At 42.4% G+C, this 15,258-nt stretch overlaps 1 protein-coding gene across 1 annotated transcript in view; it reads left to right on the top strand.

Annotated features, from left to right (window-relative positions):
• LOC117508122 (disco-interacting protein 2 homolog C-like) overlaps window positions 1-15,258 on the top strand; it is a 241,868-nt gene that overhangs the window by 137,306 nt on the left and 89,304 nt on the right. Inside the window, exons 19-20 of the mRNA XM_034167783.1 lie at window positions 2,038-2,177; window positions 9,962-10,098. Coding sequence (XP_034023674.1) covers window positions 2,038-2,177; window positions 9,962-10,098 — 277 coding nt within the window. The remainder of the gene's footprint in view (window positions 1-2,037; window positions 2,178-9,961; window positions 10,099-15,258) is intronic.

Raw genomic sequence — 15,258 nt, 5'->3', positions numbered from 1 at the left:
GTTGGTCCACTCCTCTTCAGTGGCTGTGCGAAGTTGCTGGATATTGGCAGGACCTGGTACACGCTGTCATATATGCCGGTCCAGAGCATCCCAAACATGCTCAATGGGTGACATGTCCGGTGAGTATGCCGGCCATGCAAGAACTGGGACATTTTCAGCTTCCAAGAATTGTGTACAGATCCTTGCAACATGGGGCCGTGCATTATCCTGCTGCAACATGAGGTGATGTTCTTGGATGTATGGCACAACAATGGGCCTCAGGATCTCGTCACGGTATCTCTGTGCATTCAAAATGCCATCAATAAAATGCACCTGTGTTCTTCGTCCATAACAGACGCCTGCCCATACCATAACCCCACTGCCACCATGGGCCACTCGATCCACAACATTGACATCAGAAAACTGCTCACCCACACGACGCCACACACGCTGTCTGCCATCTGCCCTGGACAGTGTGAACCAGGATTCATCCGTGAAGAGAACACCTCTCCAACGTGCCAAACGCCAGCGAATGTGAGCATTTGCCCACTCAAGTCGGTTACGATGACGAACTGGAGTCAGGTCGAGACCCCGATGAGGACGACGAGCATGCAGATGAGCTTCCCTGAGACGGTTTCTGACAGTTTGTGCAGAAATTCTTTGGTTATGCAAACTGATTGTTTCTGCAGCTGTCCGAGTGGCTGGTCTCAGACGATCTTGGAGGTGAACATGCTGGATATGGAGGTCCTGGGCTGGTGTGGTTACACGTGGTCTGCGGTTGTGAGGCTGGTTGGATGTACTGCCAATTCTCTGAAATGCGTTTGGAGACGGCTTATGGTAGAGAAATGAACATTCAATACACGAGCAACAGCTCTGGTTGACATTCCTGCTGTCAGCATGCCAATTGCACACTCCCTCAAATCTTGCGACATCTGTGGCATTGTGCTGTGTGATAAAACTGCACCTTTCAGAGTGGCCTTTTATTGTGGACAGTCTAAGGCACACCTGTGCACTAATCATGCTGTCTAATCAGCATCTTGGTATGGCACACCTGTGAGGTGGGATGGATTATCTCAGCAAAGGAGAAGTGCTCACTATCACAGATAGACTGGTTTGTGAACAATAATTGAGGGAAATGGTGATATTGTGTATGTGAAAAAAGTTTTAGATCTTTGAGTTCATCTCATACAAAATGGGAGCAAAACCAAAAGTGTTGCGTTTATATTTTTGTTGAGTATAGAAAGGTAACAGTAAACTTAAACAACCACTCATTTAAACCAAGATATGCAGAAGAATGTGTGAATGCAGAACATGTCGAACCTTGTAGCAGATGGGCTGCAGGAGCTGGGTCCCACTTCATGTCAGCAAAGAAGAGGAAAGTGAGGCCGTAGTGGTTATGAGCTCACCCAAATTGGCCAGTAGAAGACTGGAAAAAGGTTCTCTGGTCTCTAGAGTCTCGATTTCCATTGCGCCATTCAGATGGTTGGGCCAGAATTTGGTGAAACAATATGAAATCATGAGTCTGTCCTGCCTTATATCAACAGTTCAGGCAGCTGGTGGTGTAATGGTGTGCCAACTGCATGATATCATAATATTGTGGACCAGAATCGTTCACTGCTGTTTCCAACACCTCGTTGACTCCATACCACAAAGAACGAGGGCAGTTCTGAAGTCAGTAGCACCAGATATGGTCTTGTATTTAACTTAGAAGATACTGCATCATTTTGCGCTGGTCTAAACTGAGCTGTTTGACCAACGTCAGCATTACAATCACAGGTTCCTTGCTTGCTCCAGTTAATAAACTGCTCTAATTAATAAAGACAGTTGTGCTCAGATAATCCAGAGCGAGGAAACACCAGACTTGACTAATCAAAATTTGCTCTTGTAGGTATACATTGAAAACATTCAGGGCAGGTGATCTCCAGGAGCAGGGTTGGTGACCCCTGGTCTGCATGAACCCATATATGTTACAATGAATGCATGCACAGTATGTACAAGACTCTGCGCTAATGTACAGGAGATTCCCTGGTGTGTGTGTGTGTGTGTGTGTGTGTTTAGGCCGGTGGAGGACAGCAGCCAGCCTCCAGGTCGAGGTGTTCTGTCCATGCAGGGCCTGAGCTACGGAGTGGTCCGGGTCGACACTGAAGAACGCCTCTCAGTGCTCACTGTGCAGGATGTGGGCACTGTCACACCAGGAGGTAGGCCGATCAGTGTCTGTGCTTAATTTATCAATTTTCACTGCGCACTGTAGCTGTAAAGTGCTCACATCACTGGTGAACTATGAGTACACATGATTAACTTATGGACTTGATCAGTGTTGAATCACTTGTAGATAGCTTAATTGCAAACTTGTAACTTTTATCAACGTTTGCATTTAGTGTTGCATGCTTCAGTGTTAAGATGTGAAGTGGTAGTGATCACTGTATCACTATCCTGAGAAGCATATTTGTCTCTGCTGAGTATTTTGGGAGTTTTCAAATGTGGAATTTTGCAAAGAAGCAGTTTCTTCAGAGCTTGCTGCTGTTGTCTGTGCGCAAAGAACGGCAAAGTATCCATCGTGTCACGTGTGTATCAGCACCAGCACTGCTGGGGTTTTCTCCTTAAAGCTGAATTTCTATTTTGAGGTATTTTGGGATTTGTCCTTTTATTTAGGGCCAAAATGAATGTAATAGGTGTAGTATTAATTTAGAAAGCAAATACCATCATTACACAGAGCTATCAGGTTTGACAGGCAAGACGGGCTGGACACAAATGCAGGACGCAGGTACACAGCTCAGTGGAGTTAAGGCGTTTACTCGGTAAACAGGCTGGAGTCGATACACAGATAGGCAGTCCAAAAAGAGCAACAGTAACAAAACATCAGGCTTAGGCGTGGTCGAGGTACACAGGCAGGTAGTCAAAAAACACGATGAGGCAAACGAAGCAAGGCAAGGAAATACAAGAAACAGAGCTGGAAAGAGGCACAAGACGCTACAATCTGGCGAGGGAGTAAGGCACAATGGGGAGCTTAAATACACCCAGGTGATGAGGTGCAGATAGAGAACAGGTGTGCGTGGTATACACCAGAAGGAGGGCGTGGCCAGACAGAGGGAAACACCCACCACCAAGAGCCACCAGAGACAGACAGGAAAGACAGACCCAAACAGAAAAATCCCCAGCAAGAGAATAACTGAAAAACACAAAGCCAAGAAATAAAAGCTGGCAAAACCCAAATCCTGACAAGAGGATCCAAATGTAGGATAGTGTGTATTTTTCTCACTAAACATAAAAAAAACTCCAAATTATACAGTAAGTAACTTACTGTTCCTTTGCCTCCGCATCATTCCATGGTGCTGCTCACCACTTGAGTCATTATAGCTCCATTACCACTGAGGGGCAGAAGAACTCTTGACATTCAGTTTGGTCCCCAGTGAAAAGATGAACTCCTAAACAATTAAAACAAGTGTTTTCAACCCTGCTCCTGGAGATGGAAAACACCTGCCCTGCTCCACTTACAGGTAATTAATTCTGTCAACCAGTCAAGAGCTGGAAAACACCTACTTAAAAAAATAGGTGTGACAGGGCAGGTGATCTATAGGAACAAGGTTGGAGACACCAGATCTAAAATAGAGCCCAGGTTGAAAAATGTCAAAGTTACCATTTAAGACTCAGGTTTGATTGTTTCATTTTCAGCAGAGAGAGTGTGATTAATTTCCCTTCTCTCATTGGACTAGTTCAAGTTGAAGGTTTTGTTTCTGGCGCTGCGAAGTTTCCCAGAGGACACTGATTTTGATAACTGGCAGCAGATACCCTCAGATCACATTTACCGATAAAAGCTTTAAAGTAGCTTAATGATGTTTTGAACATGCGTTTTCTCAAAAAGTCACCTTGAGATTTTAATACTTCTCAACTTTTTTAAAAGTGTTGAAAGTGCATAAATTCCAGCCAGTCAGGTCTGGTTTGTTTTCCATTTGTAGAAAAGGAAACCAGGTTCATATTCTGGCATCTTAAAAATGCTAAATTAATTGCATTTATGTTTTGACATAATTTGTTTTATATAGTAAATATATTCACTCATAAGAACATGATTTGAGTTGAAGTTTACCTGCTGGCGGTAAAGCAGTACAGAACAGAAATTTAATTGTTTTATTATTGACAGTAATTACTCACAGTTTATATATATATATGTGTCGGGCATCTTTTCCGGATGCCCCCTGGACGCCTCGCTGGAGAGGTGTTCTGGGCGCGTCCCATTGGGAGGAGGCCCCGGGGAAGACCTAGGACACGCTGGAGGGACTACATCTCGGAGGAGCTGGGGGAGGTGTGTGTGGATCGGGAGGTCTGGGCTGCTTTGCTTGAGCTGCTGCCCCCGCGACCCGACTCCGGATAAAGCGGAAGAAAATGGATGGATGGAGATATATATATACGAGGGCTGTCAATAAGTAACGGTCCTTTTTATTTTTTTCAAAAACTATATGGATTTCATTCATATGTTTTTACGTCAGACATGCTTGAACCCTCGTGCGTATGCGTGAGTTTTTCCACGCCTGTCGGTGACGTCATTTGCCTGTGAGCACTCCTTGTGGAGGAGTCGTCCAGCCCCTCGTCGGAATTCCTTTGTCTGAGAAGTTGCTGAGAGACTGGCGCGTTGTTTGATCAAATGTTTTCTAAACCTGTGAGACACATCGAAGTGGACACGGTTCGAAAAATTAAGCTGGTTTTCAGTGAAAATTTTAACGGCTGATGAGAGGTTTTGAGGTGATTCTGTCGCTTTAAGGACTTCCCACGGTGCGAGACGTCGCTCAGCGCTCTCAGCCACCGTCATCAGCCTGTTCAAGCTGAAACCTCCACATTTCAGGCTCTATTGATCCAGGACGTCGTGAGAGAACAGAGAAGTTTCAGAAGAAGTCGGTTTCAGCATTTTATCCGGATATTCCACTGTTAAAGGAGATTTTTTAAATGAACAGACGTGCGGACGGGGTCCGCGCGTCACGCGGACGCTCCGCCACAGGAAAAACACCTCTGTTGAAAGCCTTAAGGACAAGTTGGAACATGTCCTGCTGTTAAACAATTTCTCATTATACTCACCTCCACTGAAAGCCATCAAAAGCCGCCCTGGATTTACAAATGGTTATCAACACGGAGGTGTTTTTCCTGTGCCGCCGCACCGCGTCGGCTGCGTCCCGACGCGCGGACCCGTCCGCACGTCTTCATTAAAAAATCTCCTTTAACAGTGGAATATCCGGATAAAATGCTGAAACCGACTTCTTCTGAAACTTCTCTGTTCTCTCACGACGTCCGGATCAATAGAGCCTGAATGTGGAGGTTTTCAGCTTGAAAGGCTGACGACGGCGGCTGAGAGCGCTGAGCGATGTCTCGCACCATGGGAAGTCCGTAAAGCGACAGAATCACCTCAAAATCTCTCATCAGCCGTTAAAATTTTCACTGAAAACCAAGCTTAATTTTTCGAACCGTGTCCACTTCGATGTGTCTCACAGGTTTAGAAAAAATTTTGATCAACAACGCGCCAGTCTCTCAGCAACTTCTCAGACAAAGGAATTCCGACGAGGGGCTGGACGACTCCTCCCACAAGGAGTGCTCACAGGCGAATGACGTCACCGACAGGCGTGGAAAAACTCACGCATGCGCACGAGGGTTCAAGCATGTCTGACGTAAAAACATATGAATGAAATCCATATAGTTTTTGAAAAAAATAAAAAGGACCGTTGCTTTATTGACAGACCTCGTATAATATATATATATATATATATAATATATATATATATTAATATATATATATATATATATATATATATATATATATATATATATATATATATAATTACAACCATCAAGTGTGTGACCACTTATGCCTTCTGTGGCTCTTGAGAGTTAAACTCTTGGGCTTCATTGATGTCGGGCAACGAATGACAAAAAATCCTTTAAGTCCATTAAAGTGTAAAATTACTTTAAAGGTATATAAATGTGTGAAATCTACTTTTCATCAATGTCTAATTTTAGGGGCGCGCTCTTCATGATTAAGTGCGTTAAGTGCTTTCTGATTTACATTTTCAAGTGCTTTAACTACCTGTAATAAAAAGGACATGTGAGTTACCACTGTGAATGAAATTCATTCTGATCAGTTTGATTCTGATGGTAAACAGTCGCAAAGTGATCAAGGTAATAAAGACCATAGAAGCTTTAGTATGTAATTCATCATCAATTCAGCTACTGATAAAGGATACATGTGACTTTGTGTTGACTGGCATTCTCTTTAAATCAGTGTCACTGTAATAATACCACTTTGTTATGATTAATGTGTAGTGTACAGGAGATAATTGTATTTACACAGTGACATGGATGGCATTTTCCTCAGGGCCCCTTCACACATAGTGCTAATTTGGTCGAAGTGAATCGTATACAAAATGTGTAAAATGGTAGTTGCCTCCAACGCCTCATACACCTGTTGCTTCAACTATTTATGCACACCAGCGGCTGAAAGACAGAGTGAGAGCCCATCGAACCTTCTCGCGGCAGATGTCGGGCAAATTACAGCTAACACACACGAACATCTATCACCACTTGTTTGGCACTTAGAAATGTGTGGCCATTCGCACTCATCACGAAAACAGTCAGCAGACGATCACTGTCGAGCTGGATGTGAAATTTGTCTAAGTGCCCCCACGACTGTGGAGTTGCAAAAAGCGACACACATTTGGTGCATGTGTCTCGCGTGTGTGTTGTGCTCCCCCTCCCAGCACCCCCCAACACATCTGGCGTGCGGGGGGCACACTTGCATAAATGCTTATATGTATGTACAGATCTGATCACATGGGGGCTGGACAGCGAGGTCTGATCGCACACAGCACAGGAAGGGGCCTGTCAGCTGATCACAGCACACTGCTGGATGGCAGCTCAGTGCACACATTAAAAACACAGAGACCACCGCCAGGACAGTTATGGGTGATTCTTAGACTACTGGCACTTATTATGTCCTTTGATCATATTGTATGAAAAACAGAAAAAAGGGGAAATTTCACTCTTTTATAGTTATCTTTACAATGAAAGTGTGTTAAGAAATTTGTTCTAGTAGTCTATGATGACTTTTCACCTTTTTTCAGCATCATTATATGCAAATATTGCTGTTTTGTGCTTGTCCCACACCCCAGACTTTTGATCTTCAATGATAAAAATGAATGGTAAAGAAACGTTTTTTTCTAATGTTATAAAATATCAGTAAAATAATCAAAACATAATTGGGGTATTCAATGTCATACAACTGTTGTGATTTTTTTAAGCAAAATATAATTGTCCCACACTATTGCCGTAATTTCCACCACAACACTGTAATATCCCTTTAAACAGTTTGTATGAAAGATTGTTTGGGTAGTTTCTATGGAGATAAACAGTAACATCAGAGCACATGTATATAGCACCAAATCATAACAAACTGTTGCCCCAAGGCGCTTATATTGTAAGGCAATGGTGTGGTGGAAATTACATTTACAAGGCCAATAGTGCCCGTAGTTAAAGAATCACCCATATATAAATAATTATGACAATACCTACATAGACAATTACATCACAAGTAGCGAAAATGAAAATGTTGGTCTGGGAGCTGAACGGACAGGGTGCGTGGTCTGCTCACAGCCATGGCTGTAAAGATCTCTGCCCCTGGACGTCCCGCTTGAGAACACATTCTGTGTTTGGAAGGACATGAACTTAGGTACATTCCTTCATGAGGCACATGTCTCTGCCTGCTGTCCTCACATGGAAATATATAAAACATCTTGCGCTTTTGTGCTGGGTTGCAGCGGCCGCACACAGCGCACCTTATCCATGTCTTTGTGATTTCATGCATTTTTTCCGCAACTGATTACAGGCCAGCGATGGTAGCACAGTGGTAATGTTTCCGTCTGGTAATCAGAGCTTATGGGTTGAATCCTGTAAGTGACTTTTTTTAAACCAGGGTTATTTAACTGCGGGGTTCTGTATTGCGTCCCAGTTTATGTATTATGTATATCAACCCATTGATATTCACCAATTTACAGCTGGTTTTATTTCATAGTTCTCCACATCAGCAGTATGATGTGGTGCAGCTGCTCGCACTGTGTTCCTGCTCGAAAGACACCGTCGCGTGCACAAACCATTGCACCGGAATCATGCACTCCTGCCCATCGGCTCGATATTCATGTGGTTCGCCGTGAGTCACCCTGAGTTGTAGTTATTCGTACTATGTGTGACGGGGCCCTCATACCAGCATCCAGTAACAACAACAAAATCAAATCATCCAATAGGACTAATACTGTAGAACCTGTGACATGTACTGTTTAACCCAACTAGTGCTGTCACTTGATTAAAAAAAAATCTAACAAGCGGTGTCAGTCCATAAATTCTGCATAAATGAGGAGAATATCTGTAAAAACACTCATGAAACTGTGGGACATTGGAAATGCTGAACATTAAATATCAAACATGAAAGTGTAAAGATAGATAAAAGTGATTTGGGACAATATGACCCCTTTAATAATTATGTTATTGGATCCAAGAGCATTTCATTTTTAAATCTGTCCATTAAATATTCAAATCTGGATTAAAAACACCATGAATTAAGCATTTTTAGACTGTTTTAAACCTGTAAGAGCTCAGTGTGGCTGTTGATTAACAGTCATTAAAGCCTAATCAGTGTTTCACTGCAAAATGCAAGTTCACGCCCAAATGCCGACATTTAAAATATAAAAATGGTAGTTATTAAAGCAAGTTACTTTGGTATGAAAAGTATTTCACAGCTATTTCACCTCCACATTTTGCTGAACAGGAGGAAACATTAGCTAATCCGTGCACGGTAGATGCCCTGATTGTGTTAGTTTTCCTTTCTCAAGCTTTTCTGTATAAAATGATGTTAGATTTAAGATGCAAGTGCAATGCGGTTATTTCATTCTGCATGTATAAGATGTTACAGGGGAGGTGATGGTCTACTGGTTAAGGCTTGAGACCAGGGGATCCTCAGTTCAAATCCCAGTGTGACCACAAAATCGCTAAGGGCCCTTGGGCAAGGTCCTTAATCCCCTAGATGCTCCCAGTGTGTATGGGCATCTTGCATGGCAGCAGCCTCACATCGGGGTGATTGTGAGGCATTGATGTGTAAAGCGCATTGAGCGTCTGATGCAGATGGAAAAGTGCTATATAAATGCAGTCCATTTATAGTCACATGTAAATTGAAATTGCACGTAATGTTTGGCAGTTATAATAAAAAGGCAGAATCTGCATGCAACAACATGTAACTCTGGGGATCAAACACACCATCACTTCAAATCCATTGAGTTTTCCTGTTTTCAACATCCATTTTCTGTTATTTGTAGTCTTTCTCCACCTGGTGTTCACCACAGGAACTACATCTTCTGTGATGGGAGTCAAAAGCAGGGGGTTGAGTCGTCTATGTCACATTTGCTTCATACAGTAGATTCTCAGCAGAAACAGCACCTACTTTTGTCTTGGTGTGCACGGCTCAGGTCGACTGGCCAGCAGGAGTGGATATTTTAGTTCAAACTGGGGCACAGTCCTGAAAGTGAAATTTAAAACCACAGAAATCTCTGCAGGAAACTGAAATCATTGAACTGGAAGTTAATCTGTACATCATTTAAGGCCCTTTAGTTGATTGCTCTCTGTTGAAGGTCATTAATACCGCAAGCAAAAACACAGTATAATTCAATTTTGTTCTGTTACTGGCAGCTGACATTCTTAATCCTGTTACATGTGCATTCTGGTTTGGGGTCAGTGCATTAGCAATTATAACTACAACCTGCTTTAGCTGAAACTGGGATTTTGTAAAATATTATTTATATACCTGACTTACTCTCATAATAGAAAGGAAAAGGAAAAATAACAGGAAAGAAAAAATATATGTCACCATTTTTGTTGCAAAGGGAAAGGTCAAAGCAAAAGGAGGAATCTCATTTTAAAAAGCATGAAACTTGTTTCTCTCTGACTCTCGACCACCCAGGTCTGGTGTGCATGGTGAGACCAGAAGGTGTTCCTCAGCTCTGTCAGACGGATGAGATTGGCGAGCTCTGTGTTTGCTCCATCGCCACTGGCACCTCTTACTACGGCCTCACCGGCATGACCAAGAACACATTTGAGGTGTGTGAGAGAGAGAGAGAGAGAGAGAGAGAGAGAGAGAGAGATTATCTGCTGACTGTGGTTGTAGCTTCAAATGCAAAGGGTGATTTCTGGTAGACTCAGTGGACTGTCCATCACAACACAGGTCACGTCAAGGTCGAAGGTCAAGGTTGAATCAGTGGCCATTATCTACTGTTTATGGCAAGAATTTCAAAACTCAGAGTGATATTAGTGAAACGTGGTGGATGATCTGGTAAGGACCCCCCCCCCCCCAGGTTTTCAGGCACATCCAGCTGGGAAGAGACCCTGGGGAAGACCCAGGACTAGGTGGAGAGATTATATTTCCACACCGGTCTGGGAACGCCTCGGTATCCCCAGTCAGAGGTGGTTAATATGGCCAGGGAAAAAGAGGTTTGGGGTCCCTTGCTGGAGCTGTTGCCCTCGCAACCCGGTTCCGGATAAGCGGTTGAGGATGAATGATGAGTGAATGGCTGGATAATTTCAGTGAACCGTCCTGTCACCACATGGATCATCTCAAAGTCATAGGACAAAGGTCAAACCAGGTTATTCTCTACTATTTGTAGCAACATCTTCAAAACCCAAAGAGCAATTTAAACCAAACTTGGTTTAAATTGCTCTGCACAGGTGATATCAGTGTGTAAGGTCCAGGTTCAATCATATGTCATTGTCTAAAATACACAAATGACCATAACTCAAAGTAGATGAGATATTGAAACACGGCTTTCTGCGTAGACGTTGGCTCTCATGGAGCTAACAAATGAATCAGACGTCTAATATCAAGCCTGTCATTTGATGATGTCAAGTTGAAAAATAGCCTGTGGTGGTTTATACACTGGGTGCCTTGTTATTTCAGCCTAGGTAACATAGTTTTTTGTAGTTTGTCCTCGACATATACAGGAAACTTGCTAATTGAAAGGACCTCTTACCTTTGCTAAGGCTGAACAATCTTTGTATTGTGATTATTCAAATTACTGGCTGTTTTTTCCCAATGTTTTACAGAATTCTGGTAGTCCATGAGCCAGTCATGAATTTTGACCTAATCTGTACCACTTAAGGGAAAAAAAAAAACGACACTTAGAATCCAGTGTGTCATGGCCTACACAAAAATGTATGATAGCCATCCCAGGGTGGTAGCTGTAGCCAGGTAGGGGTCAATGAAGAATTACACAGAGATCAAACTTTAAAAATGCTCCAATCATGTTTAAAACAATATCACATTATTTGTCTGATCATAACAATTCCAAAAAGGTATAGTTTGGACTATCTATGATGGAATGTTCTGGAGTTATGGGGTAAACACAGCAAAAATGGTGACAAAGGACAATTTCAGTTTGTACAGGTGTCAAAGGTTAAGATGCTCCAATTTCAGCAAAAAATTAAGTAAAAGGATCAATAAATGGAATAGTTTTGAGTGTGTTGAATGCTTTGTTTCCAAGTAAAGGTCAAACAAGGTCGAGATCCAATGAATTCTGTGACATGCGACATATGTTACCCTGTAACATGATAGCTAAGCATGACAGATGGTGCAAACTATTCCTTTTTAGAACCCTATTAACCCAACAATAATTTGCATACAAGCAGAAGTAAGTGACCTGCTAATGTCACGTATCTCAGCACTTCGCCGAGCAACAGTAGAGAAGCTGTTAACATCTGCTTTAGCATCATTTCTGTTACAGAAGGTTGCTAATGTGTTGCTGCAGTTTAACACCACATTGGAACGTCAGTACTTCATTCCCCAAGGCCATGCATGTCTTGAAGGGAGTTTTTCTTGTCTGTGTCTGTCAGTGAGGAAGAACTCTGGTTGATGATTTAACCAGTCGGTGTACTTTAAATACTGCAACATTTACTTACTACAGCTAAAAGTTCCATGAGTGCCTGTTTCTTTTTCCTGAGAGAAGACGCTGGATCAAGCATTTCTTGGGGCCTTCTCAGTGCTTTTTCTGCCAGAAAAAAAAACACTATATGGACACGGTATCTAATATGTTTGACAGGTTTCATCAATGTCACTGTATTAGTTTTTGAAACCTTGATCCAAAATATTGAGACACATGACAGTTCTTGCTGTGTAAAAGTAGAGGACAGAGAACACGTAACCACAACTCGTTCCAGATCCGCACCAAAATATGATAGTGTTTTGGTATGAATCTGAAATGTTATAATGTTTCTTTGTCTGTAAGTCAATTTTTTTTTGTAGTTGCTTAAGAAGTCTGAAAGTGACGAGACATTCTCACCAATGATCAACAACATGGGGGGCGTGTCTACTGGAGTTCGTCAGACACATACGGATGTCGCCCATTAAAATAAGAAAACAGTGCTGAGTTAAAATACAGCAACATTTATCGCTGTCACCCTGCTTTAGTGCTGTTGGTTACCATGGATACCACTTCTAATGGCTTGTGTAATTCCATGTTTACCCAGTGAGTTCCAGCGGGGTGCTGATCAGTGAGTACGCTTTCTGGAGGACAGGCCTGCGGGCTTTATTGGCCCGGCGGCCTGGTCTTCATAACTGGCAAGATGGACGGGCCTGATCATGGTCAGTGGGCGGAGACACAATGCTGATGACATCGTTGCCACAGCACTGGGCAGTGGAGCCCATGAATTTGTCTACAGGGGCAGGCGAGTGTGCATTACTTGGTTGCCGGACTTTGCATGTTTGAATGTCGACATGTTTGAAATGTTGCATACATGTAGACCAGATCAAAACAATAAGCTTTTTTCAAATGAACAGCAAGTGAAAACCACCAAAATGTCCAACGCTGTTATGGTTGATCTATGACTAGAACCCATAATATAAATCTGACAAACCGGTGCAAATTGATGGATGAGTGCAGTAATAGAAATCGAGTGAAGTTTAATTTTGTCTGCAGCCAATGAATAGGATATTCATCTTTTGTCAGACAGCACGGGTTGTTTTGTTTTTTTTTATTTAAAGAGGCACCTGCAGAAACCGTGAAACACTCGTCCTTTGAACATCTTTGGTTTAAAAATGTTGCAATAAAAAAATATAGAAATTGTTTGCAGTCTCCATCCTTCAAATCATCTTAAATCAGAATAACAACTGTACAACTTCATGGCTTTTTCTCATGTCTTAAAATCTTCACAACATTAAAAAAAAAATTGGGCCTGGAAATCAACATTTCCACATTTGTGTGATGTTAGATTAACTTACATGAACATGTCAGTGTTTCTGGCAGACATGCTGAAGGTTTTGAACTTTGCTGAACTGTTTTAGTACATGCTGTAATGTTAGAACAGACTGTCTTGTTCCTGTGTGGCGGTGGTTTCTATTGTTTCTGTGTTTATAGCTTCATGTTTTTATTACTGCCACTGCTCAAGTGCTGTTGACTGGCTGATGATGTGCTGCTGTAAAATCAGCCAAGTGATTGTAGTTGGGTTGTTTGATGTGTAACATCCTTCCTTTCACCTGCATCACTGCGGTTGCATGACTTCAGATGTTTTAAAGTCAACAGTTGTGTTATGAAAGTTGAGTCGAGGTCGACTAACCATTGAAGGTGAAGGAATGATTTGCATCCTCATAAAATTATGAATAATGCTGACAACACTACAAAACCCTTCAACAGAAAGAAGTACAAATAACAAGGTCAAAATGACTCATGCAAGATCCAGTGTTGCTGTGTGTACTAGGTCTGCTTTTTCAAAAGAAACCAAAAGATGACAGAGCATACTGACGTTTTTGTAGCTTGAATGTCCTTCTTTTCCAGTTTGACTTTTCTTTGTTGTTGTTGTGGTTGGATTTGGCAGTGGATGGTAGGGGTTAGTGCTGTGGTTGTGCAGAGCAAAGGCCATCAGAACATTCAATTTTCAATTTATTTCATTTATATAACTAGAGTACTGACGGGACTAGAAGGAGAGAGCATATCTCACCCATATTGGCCTCTCTTCATGGCTTCCTGTTAATTCTAGAATAGAATTGTAAAATTCTTCTTCTACTTATAAGGTTTTGAATAATCAGGGTCCCATCTTATCTTAGGGACCTCGTAGTACCATATCCACCCCAATAGAGCGCTTCGCTCTCAGACTGCAGCTTACTTGTATTCCTAGGGTTTGTAAGAGTAGAATGGGAGGCAGAGCCTTCAGCTTCAGGCTCCTCTCCTGTGGAACCAGCTCCCAATTCAGATCAGGGAGACAGACACCCTCTCTACTTTAAGATTAGGCTTAAACTTTCCTTTTTGCTAAAGATTATAGTTTAGGGCTGGATCAGGTGACCCTGAACCATCCCTTAGTTATGCTGCTATAGACGTAGACTGCTGGGGGGTTCCCATGATGCACTGTTTCTTTCTCTTTTTGCTCTGTATGCACCACTCTGCATTTAATCATTAGTGATCGATCTCTGCTCCCCTCCACAGCATGTCTTTTTCCTGGTTCTCTCCCTCAGCCCCAACCAGTCCCAGCAGAAGACTGCCCCTCCCTGAGCCTGGTTCTGCTGGAGGTTTTTCCTGTTAAAAGGGAGTTTTTCCTTCCCACTGTAGCCAAGTGCTTGCTCACAGGGGGTTTTGACCGTTGGGGTTTTACATAATTATTGTATGGCCTTGCCTTACAATATAAAGCGCCTTGGGGCAACTGTTTGTTGTGATTTGGCGCTATATAAAAAAAAAATTGATTGATTGATTGATTGATATAGTGCCAAATCACAACAAAGTTGCTTCAAGGCGCTTCACACAAGAAAGAAAGGTCTAACTTTACCAACCCCCAGAGCAAACACACAGGCGACAGTGTTAAGGAAAAACTCCCTCTGATGATTTGAGGAAGAAACCTCAAGCAGACCAGACTCAAAGGGGTGACCCTATGCTTGGATCATGCTACCGACACAATTTACAAAACAATTCTCAAAACGAATATACAGGAAATGTTGCTGGTGCACAGGACTGGAGGGTTTCAGGAACAGATACCACCCCCATCTCTGGATGGAGCCACACCTCAAACAGAGAGAAAAAAACAGAATCAGGCATCAGAAAGACAACAAATACAGTATAATTTGTCAGCATTAAGCAACACGAAAAACAGAAGAAATACGAAGTTGATCGCCGGCCACTAACCCTAAGCTTCACTAAAAGACCCAGACTTTAGATAAAGTTGAGGCCGCGGCACGCTCTGTTAACTATTAAAATTAATTTAAAAGGGTAGAAAGCATAGTAACAT

Source organism: Thalassophryne amazonica, chromosome 1, assembly GCF_902500255.1.
Source record: "Thalassophryne amazonica chromosome 1, fThaAma1.1, whole genome shotgun sequence".
NCBI lineage: Eukaryota > Metazoa > Chordata > Actinopteri > Batrachoidiformes > Batrachoididae > Thalassophryne > Thalassophryne amazonica.
This window is presented reverse-complemented; position numbering and strand designations above follow the sequence as displayed.